Source organism: Galeopterus variegatus, unplaced genomic scaffold (genome assembly GCF_000696425.1).
Source record: "Galeopterus variegatus unplaced genomic scaffold, G_variegatus-3.0.2 Scaffold3255, whole genome shotgun sequence".
NCBI lineage: Eukaryota > Metazoa > Chordata > Mammalia > Dermoptera > Cynocephalidae > Galeopterus > Galeopterus variegatus.
Window position 1 is genome coordinate 159,530 of NW_007729366.1, and position 26,807 is coordinate 186,336.

The 26,807-nt window shown below is 47.2% G+C and overlaps 1 protein-coding gene across 1 annotated transcript in view; it reads left to right on the forward strand.

Moving 5' to 3' along the window:
• The window catches only part of LOC103600162 (serine/threonine-protein kinase 32B-like), a 112,024-nt gene extending 86,110 nt beyond the window's left edge, over nt 1-25,914 (forward strand). Inside the window, exons 2-4 of the mRNA XM_008584397.1 lie at nt 3,287-3,342; nt 24,736-24,887; nt 25,803-25,914. Of these exons, the coding sequence (XP_008582619.1) occupies nt 3,287-3,342; nt 24,736-24,887; nt 25,803-25,914 (320 nt within the window). The remainder of the gene's footprint in view (nt 1-3,286; nt 3,343-24,735; nt 24,888-25,802) is intronic.
• Nucleotides 25,915-26,807: the final 893 nt, after the last annotated feature.

The window sequence follows — 26,807 nt, forward strand, 5'->3', positions numbered from 1 at the left end:
CATAGCTAAGTCAAACCAGCAGATGGCCAAGTGTTTACCAATAAAGAAGTCAGAAGGGAAATCACCTAGAGACGGATGGGTGCTAACCAATGAGCTTTAGGGTCACTTAAGTTAGCCAATAAACACTGCTTATGGCTTTGTCTCCTGGCTGCCAAAAAAGTTGCCCCTGAAAAATGTATAAAAAGACAGCTAAAAAGCCTAACAGGGTCTCACCCCAGCTTGGCGGTGAGAACCCAACGCGTTGGAAATAATAAACCGCTTGCTAATTGCAGTGCTCGTGGTCTTGTGGTCTCTTCGAGGCGAGTATTCCCGTTCTATGTGAGATTGGGATTCATCCCAAATCTTACAACGGGCCCCTGGTGCTGAAGCCCTGCATTGGCTGGACTCCCCACCTGGTCAAAGACAGGTCTGCACCTCACAGGCTTCTCCACACGGTGGCTGGCACTGAAAGCTTCTGGGAGAAGGAGCAGAAGAGAAGCTTGCTCCCTGAAGACAGATTCCAAAGAGAGGGCAGGATGAGTGTGCATGCACCATGCTGTTCCTTTCCCAGCCCGCCACTCGGGTGGCTCACACCACCTTTGATAGGGCGGGAGGCCATGAATGCTAGGGAAATATTTCTCCTAGAAGAAACCAGAAGAGAGGGAGACAACTGCTCCTGACCTCCCAGCACAAACAGCCAGCAGTTTTTGAGAGGTCTCAGTGTGCTGGGCATATTCTGAGCTCTTTATGGCTCCTGAGGCTACGGGACTCGTCCAAGGACACACGGATGTGGCAGAGCTGGGTTATAGAGCTGAGCAGTCTGACTGCAGGGTGGGCTCTCCTAACCCCTGGTTAGATGTCTGCAGAAGGTTCAGGGACAGCACTAAGGAGAAAGTGGATTGTTGGGAGATGGGGTGGAGAAGCTTCCCAAGAGAGTAGCACACGAGCTATGTGTCCAAAGCTAGTGAGGAGTTCTCCCCAAATAAAAACAAAACAAAACATTAAAAATAAATAAATTAATAAAAAATAGTGGGTGTTGGGGGAATGGCCTTCCAAGCAGGTGAAGCATCACCATGGAGACGTGTTGGCGGGCAGCAGTGCATGCCTACGGGGTAAGCGATGATGGTTACTGCTGATGGGAGGGCAGGTGACAAATGCCCCTGGGACCCTGGGACTTTATCAAGGGGACATGCACATTTCCTAGCATGCTACTGGTTACATGCAAGCTGCAGTCCAGCTCAATGCTTTCTTCATCTCCCTTAGCCTTTGGTAAATGGGTAAGAGGTGAAAATATGGAATTTCTTTTCCTGGCAAGTTATTCTGAAAGGAAATCCAGGTCAAACAGCCAAGGTTTTGCTAAGTTAACCATCAACCCCGCCTTTCTATTCTAAGCACGTTGGGCACTGATAGCTTGCTGGATTCTGACTTTGGCTTGGCAGGGACACAACTCAACATAACTATCCTCCAGGGCAGAAGTTTAATATACAAGGAACTAATTGTTCCCTTTCCCCTCCCCTCATCCTAGCTTCCATTACGTAGTGAACTAATCAATTCACTTCATCTTTTGTAAACAACATGTCTTTCCTACTTACTGGAAACTGGCTGTAATTCAATCTAAAGCAAAAATATTTACAGAACACTGACTATGTACTGGGAGTTGTATTTGGCACTGTGAATGTGGAGATTAGCTCATTCAATGATTCCTTCAGTTAATGAATATTTATTGAATGCTAACTGTTTACCAAGCACTGTGCTAGGTGTTAAGGGCACAGTAGCAAAAATAAACGTGACTCTTGACCTCAGGGAGCTAAGAGTGTAGTAGAGAAAAGTGTACGTGATCAAATATACAAACACATGTAAGATTATACAGAACGATGTACGGTGGAGGAAAGTTCGCCGGTGCTATGAGGGTGCACAGCAGGCGCCAGACTGAGTCTGGAGGGTCAGGGCAGCCTTCTCGGGATGCAGAAGGATGGAGCAGAGGTGACACGTGCAGGATGGGGAACGGCTGTTCTAGGCACAGAAGGAAACCTAATGTGTCCGGAGCTCAGTGGGTGGTGGGAGGTGGGGCGGGAGCGCAGGGCCCTTGCAGCCCTGGGGAGGGATGTGCGCTTTCCATTGAGGGCGGTGGAGGGGGCGCTAGACAGATGCAAGTGGAGGATGAACAGATCATTCTGCCTGCCACAGATCCCACGCTGGGAGAGTCAGGCAAGGATGTTGGGAGCCACTGTGGTGCCCCAGGTGACGGAGATGGTGGATTCGACTAGGGGGGTGGCCACAGGGGTGGACCGCCATGAGAGATGGTGAAGAGGCAAAATGGACCTAACCTTGAGTTCAAGGTGGCTTTGAAGCCTCCAAGAGAAGGCGTGCAGTAGGCATCGGTGCACACAGCCTAGAGGCCAGAGATGCCTAGGAGGGTCATTGGCAGTGAGCTGGTGGTTGAAGCCTTTGGAGCCAGGAGAAGAGGAAGGTTGCAGGATGGAGGCTTGACACACGGAACTATTTAGTGTCTGGAAAGACAGGCTGAGTGTGCAAAGGGAGCTGAAGTGTGCAGGGGGATTGAGAGGGGCACTGCCTCGGAAGCCAAGCCGGTTTTGCAGAACGGAGAGAGTGGTCAAGTGAAGGGGACAGGAAGATGCTCGTGGGATTGAGTGGCACGGCCACCTACTGCTGACCTGTTTTGATGTGGGGGTGGGGGTAGAAGCCAGACGGGAGCACAGTGGAGGGTGGTAGCGAGGACGGAGAGCCGTGTCCAGAAATGCGGTATGAAGGGAAGCAGGAGGCAGAGCAGTGGCAGGGGGCGGGGTGGGGTCACTGTGCGTACCCTCTGGTAGCTCACAGCGCCGGGGCTCAGACACATGGATGAGCAGGAGTGGACCACGACGTGGTAACGCCAGTTCAGAGGTGCCGCGAGGGAGGCAGGGTTTACCTGTGGGACACTCGGGTGGGTGAGTGTGGTCTGAGTGTGCGAGTGCCAGGGGGACCCGAGGGGGCCAGAAGTGAGGAAAGGTCTTCCTGGAAATGGAAACAGCATGTACAAGAATCAGGTAATCCAAGCGTCCAAGGTTTTCTGTCATCCTTTTCCCTGGTCCTCTCTACCCGAATGTGTGTGTGTTGGGGATAAATGGAACGTGCTGATGAGGAGCTAGTGGGTCCATGCAGTGGTGGCATGCTGCTGTGGCAAGCAGAATGAAACTGAACCCAGAAACCATGGGAAGAAGGGAGAGATACGCGGGTGAGGAAGCTTAAGAAGCAGTGAGAGGTTTGGCACATCTGATGTGTTTCCTTTTTCCTTTTTCTTTTGCAGTCAACTTTGACCATTTTCAGATTCTGCGGGCCATTGGTAAAGGGAGTTTTGGAAAGGTAAGAATGGTGAATTTTTAAAAATTTCATCAACAAAATCCAGACCACTGGACTTAAATATATATGTATATTTGTGTGTCTTTGTGTCTTTTGCTGGGCACTGGGAGTTTTCTGTTTGACAAAGACTTCAATTTGACAAATTTGAAATGTGAAAGGCAGTCTGAGTAGTTTCCTTTGGATCTGGTGTAATTTTATTTCGAAAATTAAGTTGCCAAGGCAGCCCTGGTTTAGGTGAAATACAATGGTAATTGTTTCAAGATTGCTAATGCCCTTTCTTCCTTGAGAATCTAAATGAGGAAAGTGGGATAAAACCCACAAACTTATCACGAAAGCAGCTCTTTCCAGCAACACAGGCATTTGTTGCTTGGAAAATTTATATTTGTGATCCTTGACTATTTTTGGTCAAAGCCTATAGAAAATGATGAGAAGGCAGGAGTTTTCAGAAAATAAAAAGTTTCCCCCAACCAGGACCCAGTCTGGTCCCACTTACTCAGAAATCTCCTTCGGCAATAGTTGCTTTTAATACCCATCAAATGCCAGATATTCCCCTTATATTTTCACAGAACTATTATTATTTCCATTTTACAGATGGAAAAATTGAGGTGCAAAACTTAGATTTGGTAACTCAAAAAACTGGAGCATTTTGCCCATGGTCACACAAGGCACGAAGCGTCAAAGCTGGGATTTGAACTGAGGGCAAATCCTGTTTGATGCTGCTGTTCCTGCAACCCCTTATCAGACCACTCAAAACGTGGAGAGTTAAACTGAGACATTTGTCCTAAAAGGTCGGTTAGACTCAAACAACGTCCCTCCTTCTCTCCATCCCTCCCCTCCGCTTTCCTTTCCTGCTTTTATTAATCTAACTCATGAATATTGATTGAATGCATATCCTGTGCCAGGCACAGTTTTAGACTCTGTTGATCAGTAGCAACCAAAACAGTTTCTGGTGGGGCTTATATTTAGAAATGAGAGAGATGATGAACAGATACATACGTCTGTTTATGGTACCTTACATAGTGATAAGTGCATCAGAAGTATTGTAAGGAAAGGACGTGGAATTCTGGTGGACAGTGGCCGGGAGAAGTTGCTGTTCACAGAAAGCTGAGCTGTCAGTAGGGTACCACCAACCACATGTGGCTGTTTAAATTTAAATTAATTAACATCAAAGAAAATGATAAAAAGTCAGTTCCCCAGTCACACTAGCCGCATTTCAAGTGCTCAGTAGCTGCATGTGGCCAGTGGCTACTGCACTGGACCTCTCAGATTACAGAGCATTTCCATCATCATGGGCGGCTCTACTGGACAGTGCGCTTGTACAGGGTGGCAGGGACGTCCTCAGTGATAAGATGACGTGTGAGCAGAGACCTGAAGGAAATGAAGGAGGAAGCCATACAGGTTCCTGGCAGAGGGAAAGGGCAAATGCAGAGACCATGCACAGACGTCAGACTTGTCAGTCCCACAACTGTGTGAACCAGTCCGTTAAAATAAATCTCCATCCATCTATCTATCCATCTTTCTCCCCGCCTATCCCTCCACGTCCTATTGCTTTTGTTTCTCTGGAGAACCTGGAAATAGCTAATAGCTGGTGCATAGCGAGCATGCATGAGCTCCAGCAGAGGTGGGAAGGAGGGTCTGGGAAGCAGCTACTAGAAAAAGCAGAAAACAGGCCACATGCCCAGGAAACTGTTTCAAATGTGTTTACTCTTGTCTGCTTGGGGCTCTTTAAATCCAAATGACTCTCTGCAAATGATTATTCAGAAATAGTGTTTTAGATACGCCATGTGCCAGCTTGGAAATCCTGGCAACCCCCGCCCCAGGCCTGCTTTCATTCTGGAGCTCACCCAGAACCCCAGCCCCCCGCTCGCTCTGTCTTGCTCACACTTCTCAATGGGTCTGGAGGAGGGAGTGTGGTCAGCCCTCCAGGCCTGGACTGGATGGTGAAGAGTCGCGGATGTTTACCCCTTAGTATTCCCTGTCTCCACCCCGGCCTGAAGGAGGACCTGGACTCTGGGTCCCCTCTTTTCTTTCTTATCTGCATTTCCTAAGTCTAAGGAAGTGGCAGGTGAGGCTGGGACCAATCTCCCAGAATCCCCAGAGTTTTAGGGGCCTCAGTGCCGCCCAGTGGTTCCGGCCAGCCCCCACTGCTGGGCCCAGGTGCTCCCAGAGCTTTCGGATCCCATCTTTTTCTCCAGAAGGCAGTTCTTAGCAAAGCTTCCCCGTACTTCTGTCCCTGGCCTTCCATAGTCCATGCTCGTCTCTTCCTCCAGTAGGGTCCTTCTAAAAACAGCGTCTCTAATGAACAACTTGCCCTCCGGACACCCACTCCAGCCCCACCAGCGAGGGTGCTGTGGTGCCAGTGGATTTTTCCCCTTGAAGCAGGTTCTCCATCTGTACCACCACCTACTTTGCCCATCCTGCTGGATTGGGCTCTACTGTAGAGAGGTTTCCAGAGGCCTGATTGATTCATCGGTGTTTATAAGGAGCGTCTCATCCTTACACAATATCTTTGGGCCAGCGAGGACTTCCCCTGGATTAGTTACCACCACTGGGAATTCAGCCCAGCGAGTGTTTCTGAGCATGTGAGGCAGCACGGTGTAGCACAGAGAAAGCACTTTGAGAAGCGGGCAACCGCGGGTTCAGCTGCTGTCCAAGTACGATCTGGCCCAGCTTTGAGCCTTTGTTTCCTCATCTGTAAAATGGGCATGTTGGTGTCTTCTGTATAAGGCTGAATGAGAAGTAAATGAGATAGTATTTACTGAGATGAGTGCCTACTGCAGAATCCAAGCTGAGAGTCAGTAAATGTAGATTCTTTCCTTGCTTAAAGTATTTTTCCCCCTGGGCAGCAGGAAGTGAGGAAGGGGAACTTTAATTGAATGGGCTTTTTTGAAGTGTGTGGTATGAAGAGTTCCTGCTTGCAGGGGCTTTTGTTTGGACATAAATGTGGCACTGGGAAAGGCAGGGCTGTTGTATACATTTAAGTTCCCAGAACGTCTCACCATGTGTGACATCTGTCACTGTAGATAAATGGCAGGGCAAAGCCTGGCAAGGCTCATGGTCTTACGTGACCCTCATTATTCTTGGAGATCATATAGCTCTGGGCTTGACAGTAGCCTCGACATTGCGTTTTCCCTAACTCCTGTCTTATCTTGTCGTTGGCTGTTTGTGTGGAGTTGATATAAAAATCAGCCAGCTCAGGTTCATTTTTTCATTCTTTCATTCCCTCATTCATTTATCCATTCATTTACCCATCCATCCGTCCATTCACCCATCCACCCAACATATGGAAGACAAATTGGGTCTGGCTCTATTCTAGGCTCTGAGGCTATAAAAATGATATGGTGCCTGCTTTTGAGGATCTCTCAGATACATGCAGGTGGCAGAGAAATAAACAGATAATTACAGCCCAGTCTGAAAAGCACAATGGTGGAAAAAGTCCCAGAAGGTATGAGAGTAAAGGGTGGGGTGGAGGATGCCTAACTCAGACTTCAAAAGCTGTGATGCCCTTGCTGTAGAGGGCAGGGTTGACTGCATGACCATATGATTTTCTCTGTCACTTTAATATGAAAATTGCAAACAGACAATTAAGTTGAAAGAATTTTATAGTAAACACCTATATCCACCACCTACGTTCTACAATTAACATTTTACCAAACTTATTTTATGAAATACCCATCCTACCTCTTAATCAATCCATCTTATGTTTGATGTGTTTCATAATAAATTGCAAATATCTGTACACTTCCTCTTAAGTATTTCAGCATAAAGATTTGTTTGTAGTTTGTCTTCTGATGTAAAAATATGCACACAGTGAAATGCACAAATATTAAGTTGACATTGGCTGAGTTTTGAGAAATGCATGCACCTGGATAAACTGAACCTCTACCAAAATACAGAATATCACTACGATCCAAAAGTCTCCTCTTGACCCTTTCCAGTCAAAACCCATCCCCACCCTGCCCTTTCCACCCACTACAGATCAGATTTTCCTGTTCTAAAATTTAATATGAAATGGAATTATACACTAAGTACTCTTCTGTGTAAAGTTTCATCATGTTTCACATTTTGCATGTTTTTGCAACATAATGTTTTTGAGATTCTTCCATGTGGCTGTGTATCAGTGCTTTTTCCCTTCTTATTGACAAATAGTATTCCATTCTGTTAATATATTACAGCTCGTTAATTCATTTTCATCATGATAAATTTCAGGACTCTTTCTAGTTTTGACTATTTTGCTATGAAAATTTGTTTAAAAGTCTTTTTTTGTGAACATATGATTTCATTTCTCTTGGGTAAATATCCAGGATTTGAATGGCTAAATCAGAGGAGGTTTATATTTAGTTTCATACAAAACTGCCAAAAAAAGGTTTTCCAACATGGTTGTACCGTTTTATTCTCCTACTCAGAGTTCCATTTGTTTCACATTCTTGCCAACATATGGTGCTATATCAATATTCTTAATTTTAGCTATTCTGATGAGTGTTTTGTAGTATCTCAATGTGGTTTTAACTTTCATTTCCCTGATGACTAATGTTGATGAACACTAAGTTCTTCTCTGGTATCATTTCCATTCAGCCTGAAGAATTCTCTTTAGTATTTTATGTGGTGCAGATCTCCTGCTAATTCATTCTCTTTATTTTACCTGAAATGTATTTATTTCACCTTCTTTCTCGAAAAATATTTCTGTTGGATACAGATTTGGGGGTTGACAGGTTTCTTTTTCATTTATTACTTTAAAGATCCTGTACCATTGTCACCCGATCACCATAATTTCTGATGAGAAGTCATCAAACTCTGAATCATTATTATCTGATATGTAATGGGTCACTTTTGTATCCCTCCTTTCAAAATTTTCCCATAATATTTGACTTTTAGAAGTTTAAACATGATAGGCCTGGTTGGAATTTTTTATTTTTAAGAAATAGTTTCTCTTTGTTTAGCTTTCCTATCTTTTCATTTAATTCAACCATATTGCCCTATAAAAATTGTGTATCACAGTCATAATAAGTGCTTTAATGTCTTTTATGGTAATTCTAACATCTGGCACATCTTAAGATTTACCTCCATTAATTATGTGGTCTATTGAAAATGGGTTACTTTTTCCTGGTTCTTTCCATGTGAAGTAGTTTTGGGTTGCATGCTGGTCATTGTGAATGTCATGTGGTAGAAACTCTAGATTCTATTGCACTTCTTTGAAAATATATTTTTAACAAGTAGTTAACATGGTTTGACTTACTCTGTATATTAATGGGTAGGCACACAAATCCCAGTCTACTTTATTTTTTCTTAGCTGGACTGCTTTCAGTTTCCTCTGTACACGTGGTCTTCAGGAGTCAACAAGAGATTTGGCATATTTGAGACTTCCCTATTCTGGATTTCTTAGAAGAGGAGTTGTGACCTAGTGAATTTAGGACATTTTCTCAAAATTTCATGAATAGTGGCTGAACTTAAACAACAATGACAATGACAACAAAAACATGTAAAAGTCCTGTCGAACCTTCGCTTTCCATTTTTTTCATTGTAATGTTGAGATTTCATGGCTTAAGGAAAACTGAAGCATCTCTTTTAATCTACAACCAAGTTGGCATCACAAAGAAGCATATCAGTTTCACCCTTCTGTCACTGATGATTTTGATTCTGAACCCTTTTGTATTCCTTCATGATGTTCTACCAAATCTGTTAGCATGTGGCCTCATAATTTTTAAATTGGTTATAGCCTGTCTTCATCCTTTGAAAATCGTGTCTGCCTTTTCTTCCTACAACTGTAATGCTACTTGGCTGCTGGCTTGGCTCTCAGAATCTGTCATGTAGAGCATAAATGTCTTAAAACTATGCTTATAATACACCTTTTAAAAATTCAAACTTTCCAGGGAACTATTTTTAAGTCACCCTTGGGTTGCAGCAGTATCTCGGTAACACACAAATTCATGTAGAATGTACACAAACGTCCAGTATTCGTGATAAGATAAGTTTACTTTAAGGAAATGGAACATCCCTTTATTCTTTATTCTGGGATAAAGTCAAAATACCAAATAATTGCTGATTTGTATGGTAAGTGCAGGTAAAGTCTACATGACTATTATTAAACTCAAGGTGGAGCTGGGCTGGCATAGGATGAAAAAAACACCCTCCTAACAGTGAATGAGTATTTTGGCTTTGCTTTCTGTCTTTCGCAGGTTTGATATCTGGCGTCTATTAAGAGTTTTCAAGAAAGGCATTTCATTGTTGAACTATGACAATAGCCTTGGTTATCAGGAAAGAGCACATGTGAATTCATAGAAATCTCATTTTACTTTTATGCTGGGAGAAATCGTGCTTCCAGTGCAGCACCAAAGTAAACATTCACAGGCGATCCATTGATTTTAACAAGAATTTACTGACATTTTTTATAACCCTTTTATGACTGAATTCTGAGACAGTTGAGGCACAGAAGATTAATTTTCATACATCCAGTGGAAACATTTTAGATCTTGGAGTCAGGCTGACTCTGGTATGAATTAGTTGTGGGTCCCTGGGAAAGTAAATTAAACACTCTGAAATTTAGTTTTCTCATCTGTAAAATGGAAAGGGAATGGGGAGCCATAGTTGACTATGTGGCTACTGTTTTGGATTGCCCAGCATGCTTTTTGGTCCCTGTTCTTATCATAATAACATCCCTACATTCCCTTTCCCCCACTCCATGTGGGCCCAGGGTGACTGTCAGTCACCATGGTCTGCCACTCACCTACTGAGATGGGCACATAATATGGCCATGCCAGCCATACAGACCACATACAGTGCTTGGTCCAAGGAGTGCCTGTGTGATCCCACCATCCAGAATCCCTCCATGGAATCGGTAGTGGAAGATTTGTTCTTTACCCCTCGTGCATTATGTACTGTAAGAAAACTGGTCTGCAATGGTTGCTGGCCATCTTCCTCAGCAACTGGTGAAGATGAAGGCTTATCTGTGTAAGGAGAAAATGAGGCTCAAAGTAAGGAGACAGAAACAGATGTAAGAGGTTGGCAGAGAGATGGAGCACTGTTGGTGAGGATAGGGGTCAAGGAGAGGCAAGTGAGGCACCTTGCTTCCCTAAATTTTGCACCCTGGGCACCTTGCTGGCCTCAGCTGCTCCTGGGCCTGGTCCAGCTAATGACTGTCTTAGCTTGGGCTCCTCCAGAAGCTTATTTTGAGAGAAAGAGCTGAATGTGAGCTGTGTATCAGGAGGTGACCCAGGAAACACCTATAAGACAGGGGAGTGAGACATAGAAAGAGAGGCAGCCAAAAAAGGGTGTGTGAGCATGCTACTCGCCACCATGGTCACCTGGCGCTTACTTCCACGGAGACATCTAGGAGACAGCATAGAGGCTGGCTTCAGGGTAGCTGAAGGTTGCAGAAGCTGATGTATTTACACAGGGGGTCCTGTTCATGGTCGGTGGACGCTGCCTGTGCGGCATTGTCTCTCCTGCGCTTTGGCTCACCCCGGGCCAGGCAGCAAAAGGCCTCCAGCCGTGCGTCCAGCTGTGCGCAGCAAGCAGGCTGAGGTGTGTGCAGTTGGCTGAGAGGGGACATGAGCGGGCTGCCATTCCTCCAATCTGCCTCCTGCTCCTTCTTCCAGTCTGTGGCTTATCCACTGCCCTCACCAGCTACAGGAACTAACGCTCTTTTCTGCTTACACCAGGACTCATTGGGCTTTCAGCATTTGCAACCTAAAGAGTCCTGACTAATCAGAAACTCGCAATCTTTGCCCTGGGAACTGGATGCTCATTATCTCCCTTGTCCCCTAACAGCCCAGTGGGCTTGGCAGCCTTATACCCATTTTACAGATGATGAATTGGAGGCCTGGAGAGGACCCCAGACCCCACACAGCCTGTTTGGCTCCCACATGTCTTTCCCAGCTACAGAAGTTATGTTGAAATCAGCTTCAACACATGCACTTTAGCTGGAAGCTGGGGGTCAGGAGGAGAAAGTCCATTTTTCCACAAACTTTTTGACGTTTCCTCATAGAACATGTACACCCACTAAACGGCATATATATATATATATATATATATATATAATATCTAAGCGTGTGTATAAATGTTTACTTATGTACATATACACTTCACACAGAACACATACAGTATATAGATGCATATATACACACATATGTACATGCATATACTTATATATACACACCTGCCAAGCTGCATATACGTAGATGAACATAGAACTTAACAATTAACCAGTCACCCACTAAGATTGAGGTGAGTGGTTTGCATTGACCGTCTCTGTTTAGGTTCCTGCTCACAAACTCCCACTTCCTGTCGTCCTCCCGTTTTCCCCTCTCCCCAGCCCCCGCTCTGCACCCTCCACAGGTTCCTCTTGACCCCCTCGATCGCTGAGCCAGCAGAAGAGTCCAGGGTAAAGTGTTTCCCTTTGAGTTAACTCTGAAGTTAATTATTTTCAAGGGAAGGAGGAGGTACCCTGGGAGAACTCTCTGAGGAGTTTGCTTCAAAAATGTCTTTCTTGGATTGGCAAGTGGGCCCTCTGCTTAAAGAGCTGCAGGGTTGAAGCAAAATAAACATGGAGTTAATTAAAATTCATGAAATAGCCAGAGGCAGTCTGCACATAAAATAGAAGAAAGTGGCACAGAGTTATATGATAATAGCTCTTGATGTTCCTCAAAGGAAGATTCTGGATAAAATTGAACAAGATTTGCACAAATGCTAATTCCAGACTCAACACTGCCTTAGTATGCAATGACAATTATTTCCGTATCCACATGTGTTATTGTTTGTCTAATTTCATGTTTCCAGGCTTTCACCGCTGCATGCAAATTCAGTGTAAAAAATTTTTTTGATTAATAGCAGACTAACCAATTTAGTGCCAAGACTGCAACAAATTCATTTGGAAATTAAGCAGGGATTAATTTTTTTTTTTTCCTTTTTGTCTTTTTTCGTGTCCGGCAACGGATCGCAACCCTCAGTGTCGCGCCCGTACCGGACCGGGACCGGCAACGGGATCGCAACCCTCGGTGTTGCGTCCGCACCCCGCTCAGCCAGTGAGTGGGCACTGGTCTGTCCGTGGGATCCAAACTCTCAGCGGGAGCGCCTCCGCACTCCCAAGCGGCGCACTGTAGCAGTGCACCACCGGGCCGGCTCACAGGGATTAAATTTTACATATATGTTTGTCAATTTGTTTTTTTTTTTTTTTTTCCTTTTTGTCTTTTTTCGTGACCGGCAACGGATCGCAACCCTCAGTGTCGCGCCCGTACCGGACCAGGACCGGCCACGGGATCGCAACCCTCGGTGTTGCTCCCACCCCTCGCTCAGCCAGTGAGCGGCCAGTCTGTATGTGGGATCCGAACCCTTGGCGGGAGCGCCGCTGCGCTTCCCAAGCGGCGCACTATAGCAGTGCGCCACCGGGCCGGCCCCATGTTTGTCAATTTGAATGTTCAGAAACATTTGGCTTGTCAGGTTTTTTTTTTCTTAAAAATTTATTCTTATAGAATCTTTTTGATCTTTTAAGTTACTGGGCTTCTGAGATGACAGTGGTGCAGTAGAATGCATGGATGATTTTGAGTTGGGCTGTAAATGTTTATGGACAACTGCTCTGTCCCAGCATTACTCTAGGTACTTGTGATGGTGTGGTGAACAGGCTGAATAGGTCCCTGATGCCACAGAGCTGGCAGTTTACTAGGGGAGACAGATAAACACATAAACAATAAATAATGTGATGATTATTTGATAATTTGATGATGATTTCCAGTGATGGTAGCTGTTCTGCAGGCAGTTCATAGTGCAGTGACCTGAGAAGGTAGGACTGATTTTCTGAGGGCAAAGGCAACAGGGACAACCTCTCCGGGAAGAGGCATTTGAGCTGAGACCTAACTGCTGAGAAGGAAACAGGCCATGTGAAGATCCAGGAGAAAGGACATTGCAGAGAAAGGGAGCAGCAGATGCCAAGGTCCTGAGGCAGGGGCAGGTGGTAGCCAATGTACATCTGATGGCCAGCACCTTGTCTGCCACAAGCTGAGATTCAGAATATGTGGTTGCTCTTTTTAGGAAGACTCACGAGTTCATTAGCTTATAGCATTGTAGTTACAGAACTTTGGTTCCAAAGTCTGACAGAGCCAAGTTAGAGTTCTGGCCAGACCACGTGACTCTGGGCAAGTTGCCTAACCCTCAGAGCCTCGAGTGAGCTGTATTATTATGTAATAATTATTTTTAGAATTCTTAAAGCTGATGTGCCTTTACTAGAAGCCTTCATTGTTCATGCCGACGTCTTTATGAAGGATGGAATCCATTTCTTTTTTAATGAAATATTTATTCATTTCATAGTAATTAGGTTGTGTTTGGCTTGAGGCATACTTTGGAGGATTTTGTCAGCGATCTGCTTTATTAAGAGCTAAATATCACAGGAAATGCAGGCTCGCTCACAGTGGCTTTTGAGCATTGGCCACAGCAAAGGGCCCGTTACCAACTGGCTTGACAGACTTCACTACTCATCTGCATTTCTCATGTCTTCATATAGTGACGTCTCATTCCATCCATCAGACGAGCGTTCCCAGGCCTTCTCACATCTACGACGTGCTTCCAATCTCCCTTTACCCTGAAGGACACTGAAGGCTGGTCCTGGGGCCCTTGTCTGCCTGACTTGCTTGACGTTTCCTGACACTGCCACCCCCCAGTGACTCCAAAGGGGATCAGTGTGTGTGAGCAATGTCATGAATTTATAAAGCACCACCACCACCTCTTGGAGTTGCCTCCAAACTTTCCTCCCCCTGCTCCCCTGCCCCCAAACCAGATTCTGCGTATGGTTTATTTTTTCCTTTATTCATTCATTCACAATTGTGTACCTAGGATCCACTTCTAAAACCCTTCAGTTGCTCCCCAATGCCCTCTGAACAAAAGCCAACAGAATTAGTTTGCTAGGGCTGCCATAACAAAGTACCACGGACCAGGGGCTTAAACGGCACAAATTTATTGTCTCAGTTCTGGAGACCAAAACTCTGAGATCAGTTTCTGTTTCTTCTGAGGCCTCTCTCGTTGATTTGCAGGTGGCTGTCTTGTCCGGGTCTTCGCATGCGGTTCCTTCTGTGTGTCTGTGTCTTAATTTCCTCTTCATATAAAGACACCAGTTAGATAGGATTAGGGCCCACCCTAATGACCTCATTTTACCTTAATTACCTCTTTAAAGACCCTATCTTCAAATGCAGTCACATTCTGATGTACTGGGAGTTAGGATGTCAGCATGTGAATTTGGGAGGATACAATTTAGCCCATAGCACCAATCCTTAAAACATGTCATTCAAGGCCATCTGTCCCCTGTTCCTCATTCACCTTTGTCACCTCATCTCCATGATGTCAGTTGTCTCAGTGAGCACCAGCAAGCATCGGAGGACACTTGCCGATCGGTTGGAACTTGCAATCCAGGGTCAGCAGGGTGACTGTTTCTCAACTGCCCCAGGAGAGGCCTGCTTGGCTCAAACACAGCTGGATGCCTGTGGGACCGTGCTATATGGAGGGGACTCCCCATGTGCTGTCTCTTTCTGCACACTGACGGGAGACAAATATTTTTAAATCAGGTACCAAGCTGTTGGAGCTTTGCATGTTGACTCTTCTGGGCACTGCAGGGAAATGCCAGATGCCAGTACTGGTGGCCTCAGTGGATTCAAGTGCTGACATCTGATCCTGGCAAGCTCATTGCCAGGTGTATTAGTCAGGGTTCTCCAGAGAAACAGAGCCAATAGGATGTGTATGTGTATTGACAGAAACTCACCTGAAGGAGGCTGGCAAGTCCAAAATCTGCGGGATGCAACGTCAGGCTGGAGACCCAGGAAGGAGCTGCTGCTGCAGCTCAGTCTGAAGGCCTTCCGCTGCAGAAGTCCCTCCCCCTTGGGAGAGGACTGTCTTTCTTTTATCCAGGTCTTCAGTGGATCGGATGAGGCCCACCCACATTATGGAGGGCAATCTGCTTTCCTCAAAGCCCACCGATTTAAGCGTTAATCTTATCCAAAACCACCCTGCCAGGCACATCTAGAACAATGTATGACCAAGTACCTGGGCACCATGGCCCAGCCGGGTCACACCAGACAACGGTGAAACAGTCCCTGAGCTCCTTCTTGGGCCACTTCTGCAGGTCTCCACGACGTTCTGTGCTCTGACCTGAGAGCAGATGTGGATGGCAGTCACAACCGCGGTGATGATAACCACTTACCAGTCACACGGTGCTTACCATGTAGCCCTCACACCCCCTTAAGTAAGTTCTACTCTTACCCCATTGTACAGATGAGGATGCTGAGAAAGCCAACGCATAACACATGCCACATCCCCCCGTATCACTTCCTCTCATGCTCATGAGGCCAACCCTTGACAACTGAGAACAGTGCAGTTGCAACCTTTTCCCTAATGCCTTTCCCAAATCCATATCCTGGTAGATCCCTCTTTTGGAGTCCCTTAGCCACATGTGCTCAACTCTACCACAGCAGCTGCCCTTCCTGAGTAGCAAGCATTCATTCATTCATTTATTCACCAATATCAACTAGTGAAGGCTATGTGCCAGGCCCTGAGGTTGGCACAGGGAACAAAAGAGAGAAAAATCCCTGTTGTCATGGGGTTTACAGTTCAGTGCGGGAGAAAGACAGTGGGTGGACAATAAACCAAGGTGCGTACTCTGTGACAGGAGCTGGTACAGCAAGTAGGGGGATGGGTGCTGGGCAGGGTTTGCTCTCTCACCTAGGGAGGTCAGAGGTGGCTTACCTGATGAGGTGACCTGTGAGCAGAGCCTGAAGGAGGTGAGAGCCCAAGGCCAGTGGACAACTGGGGCAGAGCGGGACGGGCAGAGGAATGGCACAGAGGCTGGTGGAGTGGAAGGAGGTTGGGGCCTGGCCACCCATGGCCTGGTGATCCATCATGCATTGCATATTTTCTGATTATCCTATTAAACCCTGGGTTCCTAAGGGACTGTGATATATTCATGGTTAGCATGGTACCTACCAGGCCCATGGCAGGCACTTAATTTAGTGAGTGAAATACTCACCCAAATAAGCATTTCTCTTGAGGCCAACTTTGGACCACTCCAATGAGGCCACCTTTGATCAGAGCCTACATGGGATCTGTGTGCTATGAAAAGTCTTTTTATAGTTTGTGTATCAATTGAAAAGGGATAGCAGCAGGGAACAGAAAACCTGCCTTATGGTGGTTTAAACAAAGATGGTTTTCTTTTTCTCACATAACAAGAAGTCTGAAGGTAGATGGATCCATAATAGCAGGTTCAGCACCTCTGAGATCCCCTTGGCCTCATGGTCACAAGGGGCTACTGTAGCTCCAGACATTGCATCCGTGTTCAAGGTAGGAAGTACAAGAAGAGTTGTGGAGAGGAGAAAGGTGAGACATCTGTAGCTATTCCTTTTTATGCAGAAGCAAGACTTTCCCTAGAAACCTGCAGCAAATTAACATCTTTTTGGCTAGAACTGTGGCCACCCCCAGCTGCAGGTGGGTATATAACAAATCACATTGCCTCCTTGAAGAAAATTGTCCTATTATAAAGGAGGAAAGGAAAGGATGTATAGTGGGTGCTTAAAAGCTTCATCTGCCAAAGACAGTTTTTCTTCAGCTAATTGTTTAAGCAAGAGTAGCCAGCACGATCACTCTCTTTAGTAACCATATTTTGTCCTGATTTTCGTTTTTAGCTTTTCCCAAATCATTTGTTTCCCAGAATCTCACTCCTGCAAGCAAACTAGTGTCCTTTAATGTCACACTATAGTTGTTTATTCATTCAACATCATCTGCTAAGTGCTACTCAAGCTGGGGCTGGGGTGTGATACGCAGAGGAGCTCAGCCATCCCCGAGGCTGGTTGATAGTGTGGGATCAGACCCGTGCTCACACAGTGAGCAGAGTGAGAAGGGGCAGTCCAGGAGCACCATGGAAGGGCAGCTTGAGCCTTTGCAGACTCACAGTCCTTGACTTCTACCTCTGGTCACCTCTGGTCACCTCTGGTCATCTGTCCTCTCAGAGTCTGTGTCACCTGAGCTGCCCACTGGGGCTTAGAGTCCTCACCATAAAGGTCCCTATGAAGATACAGCCAAACGAGGACTTTTTTGATGATTCCAGCAAAGTAGTTCTTAACCCTGGCTGTTCATCAGCCTTCCAGGGCCTTCCCAGACCTCTGGGTGTGCTGTGGAATGACCTTGTCAGTGCTTGGGTATGAAGTCAGGAAAATGACCACTGACTGCTGGCATGGTGCAGACGTCAGCCACCTTCTCTGCTGTGTGCCCAACAGAAGGCCTTTCTTACAGCAAATCAGCTGAAGTCCGTGCTAGCTAGCAGTTATTTATTTGCCCCAATAAATTGTAATTAATGATAACATTGGGCCCTAATTGAATTAAACTACTGGGGATGTTAATTGCATACCTGCCTTTCAGCAGCTTGAGTGGCTTTGGCCAAATTGCTTGTCCTCACCTTGTCAGCTGTGATTTCCTGTGGGAGAGGGCTCTGGGCAGCCCTGCCAAGCAGCACGGGCGCCACTTGAGACCCGGCTCTTCTATTTTGAAGTTGAGGGTTCCCAGGACCTGGGCTGAATCAGCTATGAGTCACAAGTGCTAAACTTCCCTCTATAATACCTGTTGTGAGCTCACGAGGCAAAATGCTGCTTAGGTTTCCCTCAGTTACACGGTTATCATGAGACTTTGAGCTGAAGGAACTGAAACCTCTCCTCCTACACCATAAATATGGAGGCACCAAGGACCACTACCTGCTCTGAGCCATGTGGGATGGGACAGACCCAGTTATGAATAGAATTCAGTTCCTTTGTGGACTCAGCCTAGGAGGTCAGGGCCAGGGAAGTCTAGCAGTCAGGAGGTGGCAGTCCCTGCAAAGAGTGAGGCGGTGGGAGGCCTGGGAGGAGGGTATTCTAAGCAGAGTATGTGGAATAGACTACAAGGTGGCAAGAGCGAAGAGGACAAGTTCATGTGTATGAGCCCTGAATGGGGAACCAGGTAGGCATGGCCACGTCTGGATAATAGCAGGGATATATAATGCAGTGTATTAAGCCTTAGCATAGAAACAGGGGCTGTGACAGCCCAGTGGGAAGGGCCCCAAATACAGCCTCCAAGTGTTAAAGAGAAGCTTCCTGTGGAAGTAATACATGGCAGAGATGGAGCTAGCCAGGCCGGGAGGGCCAGGGTCAGGAGCAGGGGCTGCAGAGGAAGGGGCGACAAGGCTAAGAGAGGGTGGTGGTAGAGAAACTCTCTAGAGAAATTCCGGAGGGTTTGAGACAGTTGGAATGAAGGATGTGCGTGTGTGTGCACACGTACATGTGAAGGATTTCTGTGTGTGTGCACATGCGCGTGTGGAGTGAAGGGTGTGTGTGTGTGTGCACGTGTGTGGAGTGAAGAGGGTGCGTGTGTGTGCACACATGTGGAGTGAAGGATGTGTGTGTGTGCATGTATGTGGAGTGAAGGGTGTGTTTGTGTGTGCGTGTGTGGAGTGGAGGATGTGTGTGTGTGTGCATGTGGATTGAAGGGTGTGTGTGTGTGTACAGACACATGTGGAGTGAAGGGTGTGTGTGTGCATGCATGTGGAGTGAAGGGTGTGTTTGTGCGTGTGTGTGCATGTGGAGTGAAGGGTGTGTGTGTGCACAGACACATGTGGAGTGAAGGGTGTGTGTGTGAATGCATGTGGAGTGAAGGGTGTGTTTGTGCGTGTGTGTGCATGTGGAGTGAAGGGTGTGTGTGTGAATGCATGTGGAGTGAAGGGTGTGTTTGTGCGTGTGTGTGCATGTGGAGTGAAGGTTGTGTGTGTGCACAGACACATGTGGAGTGAAGGGTGTGTGTGTGCACAGGCACATGTGGAGTGAAGGGTGTGTTTGTGCGTGTGTGTGCATGTGGAGTGAAGGGTGTGTGTGTGCACAGACACATGTGGAGTGAAGGATGTGTGTGTGCACAGGCACATGTGGAGTGAAGGGTGCATGTGTGTGCACAGGCACATGTGGAGTGAAGGGTGTGTGTGTGCACAGGCACATGTGGAGTGAAGGGTGTGTGTGTGAATGCATGTGGAGTGAAGGGTGTGTTTGTGCGTGTGTGTGCATGTGGAGTGAAGGGTGTGTGTGTGTGCACACGTGGAGTGAAGGGTAGGTGTGTGTGTGCACGTGTGTGCATGCATGCACGTGTCGAGTGAAGGGGGTGTGTGTGCACATGTGCGTGTTACAGGTGAAATAGGCATGGAGGGCTTTAAATGCCTAGATACCAACCTTGAACATTCCTAGAAGGCAAAAGGGACACCCTTGAAGGCTTTGTCTGATTTTTCAGAAGCTCCCACTAGGCAAAAGGGCATCTGAGAGGTCAGAGCAGATGGGGAGCCAGCCAGAGAAGAAGCTACTGCAATGAACTCTTCCTGTTGTTGAAATATCAAGCGTTAAACTCTAAATACCTGAAGTTGCTCTAGTTACAGGGACTCATGTGGAGAGGATGCTACACCAGGGGCTCAGGGGTAGGATTCCCGGCATCAATGTGCCCATCACTACACCAACCCTGTTTGCTGATCCCCTGTGTGGCCCATACACTCTGCTGGGCTTTTCCCCTTGACCCACGGAGACCTGACTGTAGACCTGGGAGGGTCCATTCTATGGACCCATTTTACAGTGGAGGAGAGCAAGGATCACAGGGTGCTCAGCCGAGTTGTTCAGCCACAGGTGGGTGGCAGCAGTGGACATTGACAGAATGCGTTAGTTTCCTGGGGCTGCTATAACAGATTATTATGAACTGGATGACTTAACAAAGCAGACATCTATTATCTTACAGTTTTGGAGGCCGGAAGTCCAAAATCAAGGTACAGGTGGGGTTGGTTCCTTCTAGAGGCTCTGGGGGGTGAATCGGTCCCCTGCCTTGCACTGCTGGCAACCCTTGGCGTTACTTGGCTTGTAGACACTTCCCTCCAGTCTCTGCTTCAGTTCTCACATGTCCTTCCTTCTGTACATGTCTTCTCATCTTGTCTTATAAGGTCACTTGTCGTTGGATTTAGGGCCCACCCTAATCCAGGATGATCTCGTCCTGAGATCCTTAATTACATCTGCAAAGGCCTTTATTTAAATAAGGGCATTTCTTAGTCTCTTCGGGCTGCTGTGACAAAAATGCCACAGACTAGGTGGCTTAAACCACAAACGTCTATTTATTGTAGTTCTGGAAGCTGGGAGCTCCAAGATCAGGGTGCCAGCGTGGACAGGTTCTGGCGAGGGCCCCATTGCAGGTAGCAGACTGCCGACTTCTCGCTGAGCTCTCGCATGGTGAACAGCAGGAGTGTGATAAGCAGACTGAGGCCCAGAGAGGCAGGGTGACTTGCCCATGGCCACACAGGAAAGAGCTGGAATTTAAGCCCTGGTCAGAGTGGCACCAGAGCTCAAACTCTCTGTGTCTCTATGACTTTCTGGCAGAATCTTACCTCCACTCAGTGCATTAGCCTCGTCTTAGCTGTTTTTCCCCCATTTTAGCCTATCTCCCGGTCAGGTCGATTCAGCTGTTGCTACCAGCACTGCCTGACCAGTGAGGAAGCAAGACCAGCGGGGCCAGGGATTTGTTCACAGCCCTACTCACAGTCTGCTCTGTGTTCCCAGGAAACACAGAGTGCTTCTAAGATGCCTTAGAGAGAGTATCAGCACCAAGACCTCAATTTACTTAGGAGGTAGTGGGGGCCCAGATGATTAAAGGATTCCAGCCATACCCAGTGCTCAGCCCAGAGCTGGCCAAGACCCCTATCGCTTGGCCTCTCTTCTTTTACTTGTAAACTCAAACTTCCAAGCTACATCCAACATCCTGTGCCAAATGCATTCTTTTTCTTGTATCGAAAGTCAAACTTCCGAACTCTATTGAAATCATTAACTGTCCTTTGAAATCCAGAATTCTAATTTAATTTTGGAGACTCTTCCGACTCCTAAACTGTCTCTGAGCCAAGGTGAGTGCGTGCCCCTCTCCCCATCCCTGGGAGGCAAGAGGCACCTCGCCCATGGAAGTTGATGGGAGTGAAGCATGTCCTATCTGCACAGACTCGGCACAAGGACACTGCACAGACTCCAATCCTGGCCCAGCTTTTCAAGATGATGTAGTCAGCAGGACACAGGGGCCCAGCCCCACAGAGGCCATGTCTGCTGAGCGTCTCTTCTGAGAAGTCTGATGAGAAGTGAGAGAGATGAGAACTTCTAATTAGTGGCATTATCTACCCACTGCCCATCTCCCTTCAGACGTGTATCTCAGGGCCTGTGCCCGGGGCTGCAGATGTCTTTGCTTGGATTCCCGCAGACCCAGATGCCTTTGCACCCTGCTCCCTTGCCTCCTTGCATTTTATATTTTCAAGTTCACTGGAAAAGGAAGTTCCATGGGCCTTCAACCTCATGCCACTAATCATACTGCCTGGAAAAACATTTTTCTGGAGATTTCATGAAGTGTGCTATTTAATACATTGAAATTCAGGTAATATTTATTATCCCCCTGGTACTGCTGGGGATTCCCACTTCCTTGACCTCATTTAGTTTCACTCCAGTGGTGCAGGTGGGTTTTGCTAACCCAGCTCAGACAAATGCTGAGACAGACTCAGAGAGGCAACAGGAACCAAAGCTGGAGTTGGAATTCAGAATTCTCCCCCTCTGTCCTGCATCTGCCTCGAATAGATTTGTTGGAGTGAGCAGGACTGAAGCCATGTTGGGGCCCAAACCTGCATGGGCTCTAAAAGATTTTAAAAGGTACAGTTTTTTTTCTTAGTTTTTTTCAGTTCCCTCCTTTCCCATGGTTATTTGATATTTTGAACCTTGGATATGGAACAAGATGACATTATTTACATAAATGTAAAGTTTTTTTCCAGTCAGCCTGGAGCTGCAGACTTGCCAGGAGACACATACTATCCAGATCCTCAGAAATCAAGGAGGACATCAGTGAAGCTGTGCTGACTCCACCCTCCAGCAGGACCCTGAGATAACAGCAGGGACAGAGCAGTAACCAGAGGGAGCCTTGGCGAGACCTTGCACCTGGCTCCTTGCACGAGCCCCTGCAGCTCACGTCCCCCTCCCTCCTGCTTTTCATTTCCCACATTCCATTCCCTCAGCCCCCTCTTTAAAACCCCTCAGTAAAACCGAGTCTTTGAGATGCTTTAGCCTGGCATCCTCCTTCGGGTTGACCATGGGGAGGTGGGTGAGCCCAACATGTCTCCTCAGATCACTGGTATCCCTGAATAAAGCTGACTTCCATCATCACCAACGTTTGATTTTTGGGTTGTTTGTTTTGTCTGAGGGCAGGCAGCTGGATTTGGGTTCACTAACAAGATTTTAGCAAGTCTCAGCCAGGGGCTGAGTGCCCCCCAATATCAGATTTTGGTAAGCCAAGCCAGGGTTTTTGTTGGGGGCAGGTGGCCGGTGTTGGGCCCAGTAACAGATCCACAGCATGTCGGAGCTGAAAGGGGTCCATCCTCCAACAGAAGAGCGACCTGTGATGCCAGGAGAATCCCAGAGCTCCTTAGCTGGGCACCCAGGCCCACCATCTGTGCAGGCATCTTCCCCTGTGTCCCTTTTCTTAGACATCATTGGTGAAGAGTGACAGGTGGGGAGGCAGAGAGCTTGGACGTGAGTCTCGAGTCTTGAGAAAGGATTGAATCTTTTCTGGGCCTCACTTTCCTTTATCTGCAAAGTGGGGATAGGAATAGTAGATGTTCTGGGTTATATCGTGTGCCACCCCAGATTCATGTCTTCCTGGAGCCTCAGAAAGACCTTATTTGAAAATAGGGTCTTTGCAGATGTAATTAGTTAAGACGTGATCATCCTGGATTAGGGTTGGCCCTAAATCCACTGTGACTAGTGTCCTTATGTCCTTATAAGAGGATGAAAATTTGGAGACAGAGGCGCAGAAATGCGAGGAGGCCATGCGACTGCAGGGGCAGAGATTGAAGCCGAGGAGAACCAGGGGTTGCGGGCGACCACCAGGAACTAGGAGGCAGGGAGGATCCTCCCCGTGAGCCTTCAGAGGGAGCCTGGCCCTGCAACGCCTTGATTTTAAACTTCCAGCCTCTAGAACCGTGCGAGTTTATTAACTTCTGCTGTGTCAGCCCCGGTCTGCGATGCTTTGCCATGGCAGCCTGAGGAAGTTGATACCACATGTCCTCGGGCTGTCGGGAAGGTTACTGCTGTCCGTGGGAACCGCTCGCGTTACGTGGTACACGTTAGCCACTAACTCTCTGCAGCCCTGCCTGACTGCTTGCGCTGTGCCTGGCTGCACGCCCTCCTTTATGACGTTCCCTTCTCTGGGAGCCTCTTCCCTCACCCCTGCCCTCTTTCCATCCTGTGCCCCTCTCCATCTGGCATTGATTCCTGCAGAGAGCTTTCTCTGACCGCCCGTCCTCCCCAGCACCCATGGCTGCCCCCAGGTAAGGGTGTCACTCAACTCACAAGTTAGATGCCATGGGTTTGAATCTCTACGCTGCCATTTAGTGGCTTGTTGAACTCTGGGCAAGTTCATCAGTATACTCAGGGTAATGGCTTCTTTGTGCTGGAGGGAGGATGGGCTTTATCCACGAGCTTCTCAAGGGGATTAAGTGGGATAATCAAGGAGATGTTTGCTCAGAGTGTGGTCTGCAGTAAAGCGCTCAATACGTGGGGGCCTTCATCGTTGCTGCCCCAAGTTCTCCTCACTCCGCCAGAGCCCATGTGCCTTCGTTTGCATTTCCCCAGAAGCAGGCTCCGAGGTTGGAACTTGAGTGCAGGACATGGGAGAGGTAAAGAAAACACAAGTGAGTTAGATGGAAAGTGGGTCAGGGAAGGAAAGGAAGGAAGACAGCCTGGAAAGGGGGTATGTCAGGTGTGTTGCCCCTAGGGGAGAGGTGCTGGGCAAATTCACAAACTCCTGGAACCTCAGACTTATCCCACCCAACGGGCAAGGGAACTGGGGTACTGGTGTCCCAATCACCACCAGTTATTAATTCCCTGGCTGTGCTGGTCTTTTGTATGGGCAGCTAAGTGGGCTGTACCAGCAAGAGAGAGTCCTCAGGCAAAGAAATGCAGGGCTGGAGGGTGGAAGTCAGGTAGGTGTGTGCTGAAGTGGGGAGGGGCAGGGTCAAGTGGGCACAGACGGGGTCTGCAACACTCGTGCCCACCACGTGTCTCAGAATTGTCGTTGGGCTGCTCCTTCCTTCTCCTCTGTCAGCAGCTCCTCTCCTGGCATTTAGTACGTGGCCAGTGCTTAGTGTGAATATTGGATGAACAGGTCATGAATGTGGTCCAACACCTTTGTTTTGCAGGTGCAGAGAGGTGGTGGCTCAGCCAGAGCTGCTCCGCTAGAAGGTTTCCAGCACAGAGACTGGAATCCAGGAGTAGAAATGCAGGAAGGGGGCTGCCTTTTCTTCATCTTCTTCCTCTTTTTGAATTGTTGGCCTGAATGCTCTCCCCTGTGGCTGTCACTCAGGTATGCATCGTGCAGAAGCGAGACACCAAGAAAATGTACGCGATGAAGTACATGAACAAGCAGAAGTGCATCGAGAGGGATGAGGTTCGGAACGTCTTCCGGGAGCTGCAGATCATGCAGGGACTGGAGCACCCTTTCCTGGTCAATCTGTGGTGAGTTCTCCAGTGCAGAGCACACGCAAACCTGGCTCAGCTGGGAGGAGTCTTTTGCATTGTAAAGGGGAAGGAATGAAATGTTCTTAAATATTTTGCAGAGTACACTTACCGATGAAATCATCAAGCATGTTTCATTTTAGTTCCGTTCTCTTACCTGATGAATCAGAGTTGAAGGTGGAGTTAGAAGAGGTTTTGTATATTTGAGAAAATATGCGGAATGTGATAAAAGAATGCCCCAGAGTCTACTAAGAGGAGCTCAACTTTTAGAAACTGACACCCATAATGTCAATGGTGTCAATGGCAAGAAGGGCCACTAGGACCTGGTGTTTTCCTCCACTCCAGGTGGCTGCCCAGCACAGACTGGAAAATTCCAAGTTCTGGGCCACAGGCCTGCCGTAATCCATGTTCCACAACTTTCTCTCCTTCCCATCCCTGGCTATTACCTCCACTTTAAATTTGCATCCTGGAAACATCACCCTGCTGGTGGTTCCCTGCCACTGTGCCTTTGCACATGACATCTCCTCTTCCTAAAACACTCACGTTCCCTTCTCCTCCCGGGTCCCCTAACCAACTCCTGTGCATTCCTGGTTGCCAGCTTAGAAAGCCCTTAGGCCAAGAGCCCTTGCTGACCCACAGGCCGGATGAGCACCCCTCACAATCTCTGCCTTACCCTGTGCTGGACCCAACACAGCCTTTTCCACAGTGAACCCAAATTATTAGTTCTCTTATCTGCTCTCAAAAAGAAATTGCTTGCTCCTTGAAAGCAAGGGCTGTTTCTCAGTGCTGTGTTTCTGTGAGTCTTAACACAGTATCAGACATGATGGAGGCACACAGCACATGTTTCCTAAGCTGGATTTTGTTAAAGGGGAGAGGACAGGCTACTTTAGCAAACAAATTCTGACTTTTGTTCAGTTGGCTCATTGATCTTGAGAGCAAAGGCAGCCCTGGATGGGGAAGTACAGCTTTGCCACCAGTGATTTTGATGCTATCCACACTCGGAAGAACTTCGTTCGGCATGGGGTGACCGGAGAACGAGGAGGAATACAGAGGGTCCTGTTTGAGAAGATCAGGGTATGCGTGGCAGAGGCCTCTGATCGGGCATTTCCATGAGGGAAAAACAGACTAGATTTGTACCCCAGAGTCTGAGTGACAACTCAAAGTTCTTTTGTTTGGGGGAAATAAACCCCTTTGCGTTTCGATTGCTGTACAAGGAAATTTTTAAAAAGTAAATTTCTGATCAGAAAAGCAGCACACATTCATTGCAAAACACTGAAAATAAAATACATAAGAAAGCAACAATCACCCAGCATCCCATCATGCCCAGATTGCATTTGGCATGTAATTCTTTTTGTACTCCTTTTCTGTATTTTTTATATCAATGATGTATGACTGTACATTTCATCAATATGAAAAACATACAAGGCAATTTTGTATTCTGCTTTTTAAAATTGGTTAAAGTCTGGTAGCAGCACTATCTCTCTGTCATTGCAAACGCTTTGTAAATCATTTTGAATGGCTACATAACGTTCCACTGTGGAGACGTACAATAAACCATCTCATCTTTATCCTACCGTATAGATTACTTAGGACTGTTTATAATTATTTTGCCAATGTGTATACTACTGAGACAAGTATCTCTGTTACAGGGTACACTCAGCTCCTGGCTGAGGCTCCCCAAAAGTGATATCAAACTCACAGGTCTGGCTGCCTGTCCCCAGGCAAAAGCAAACTAATCAAAAGCCAAATGTTGGTGAAAACGGAAGTCAGCATTTACTCAGGAACACCGGTGACCTGAAGAGAGATGCTGGGCTGACCCATCTCTCCGGTAAACCTGAAGGAGGATGCCAGGCTCAAGCATCTCAATGACTCAGGTTTACTGAGGGGTTTTTAAAGAGGGGTTGAGGGAATAGAATGTGG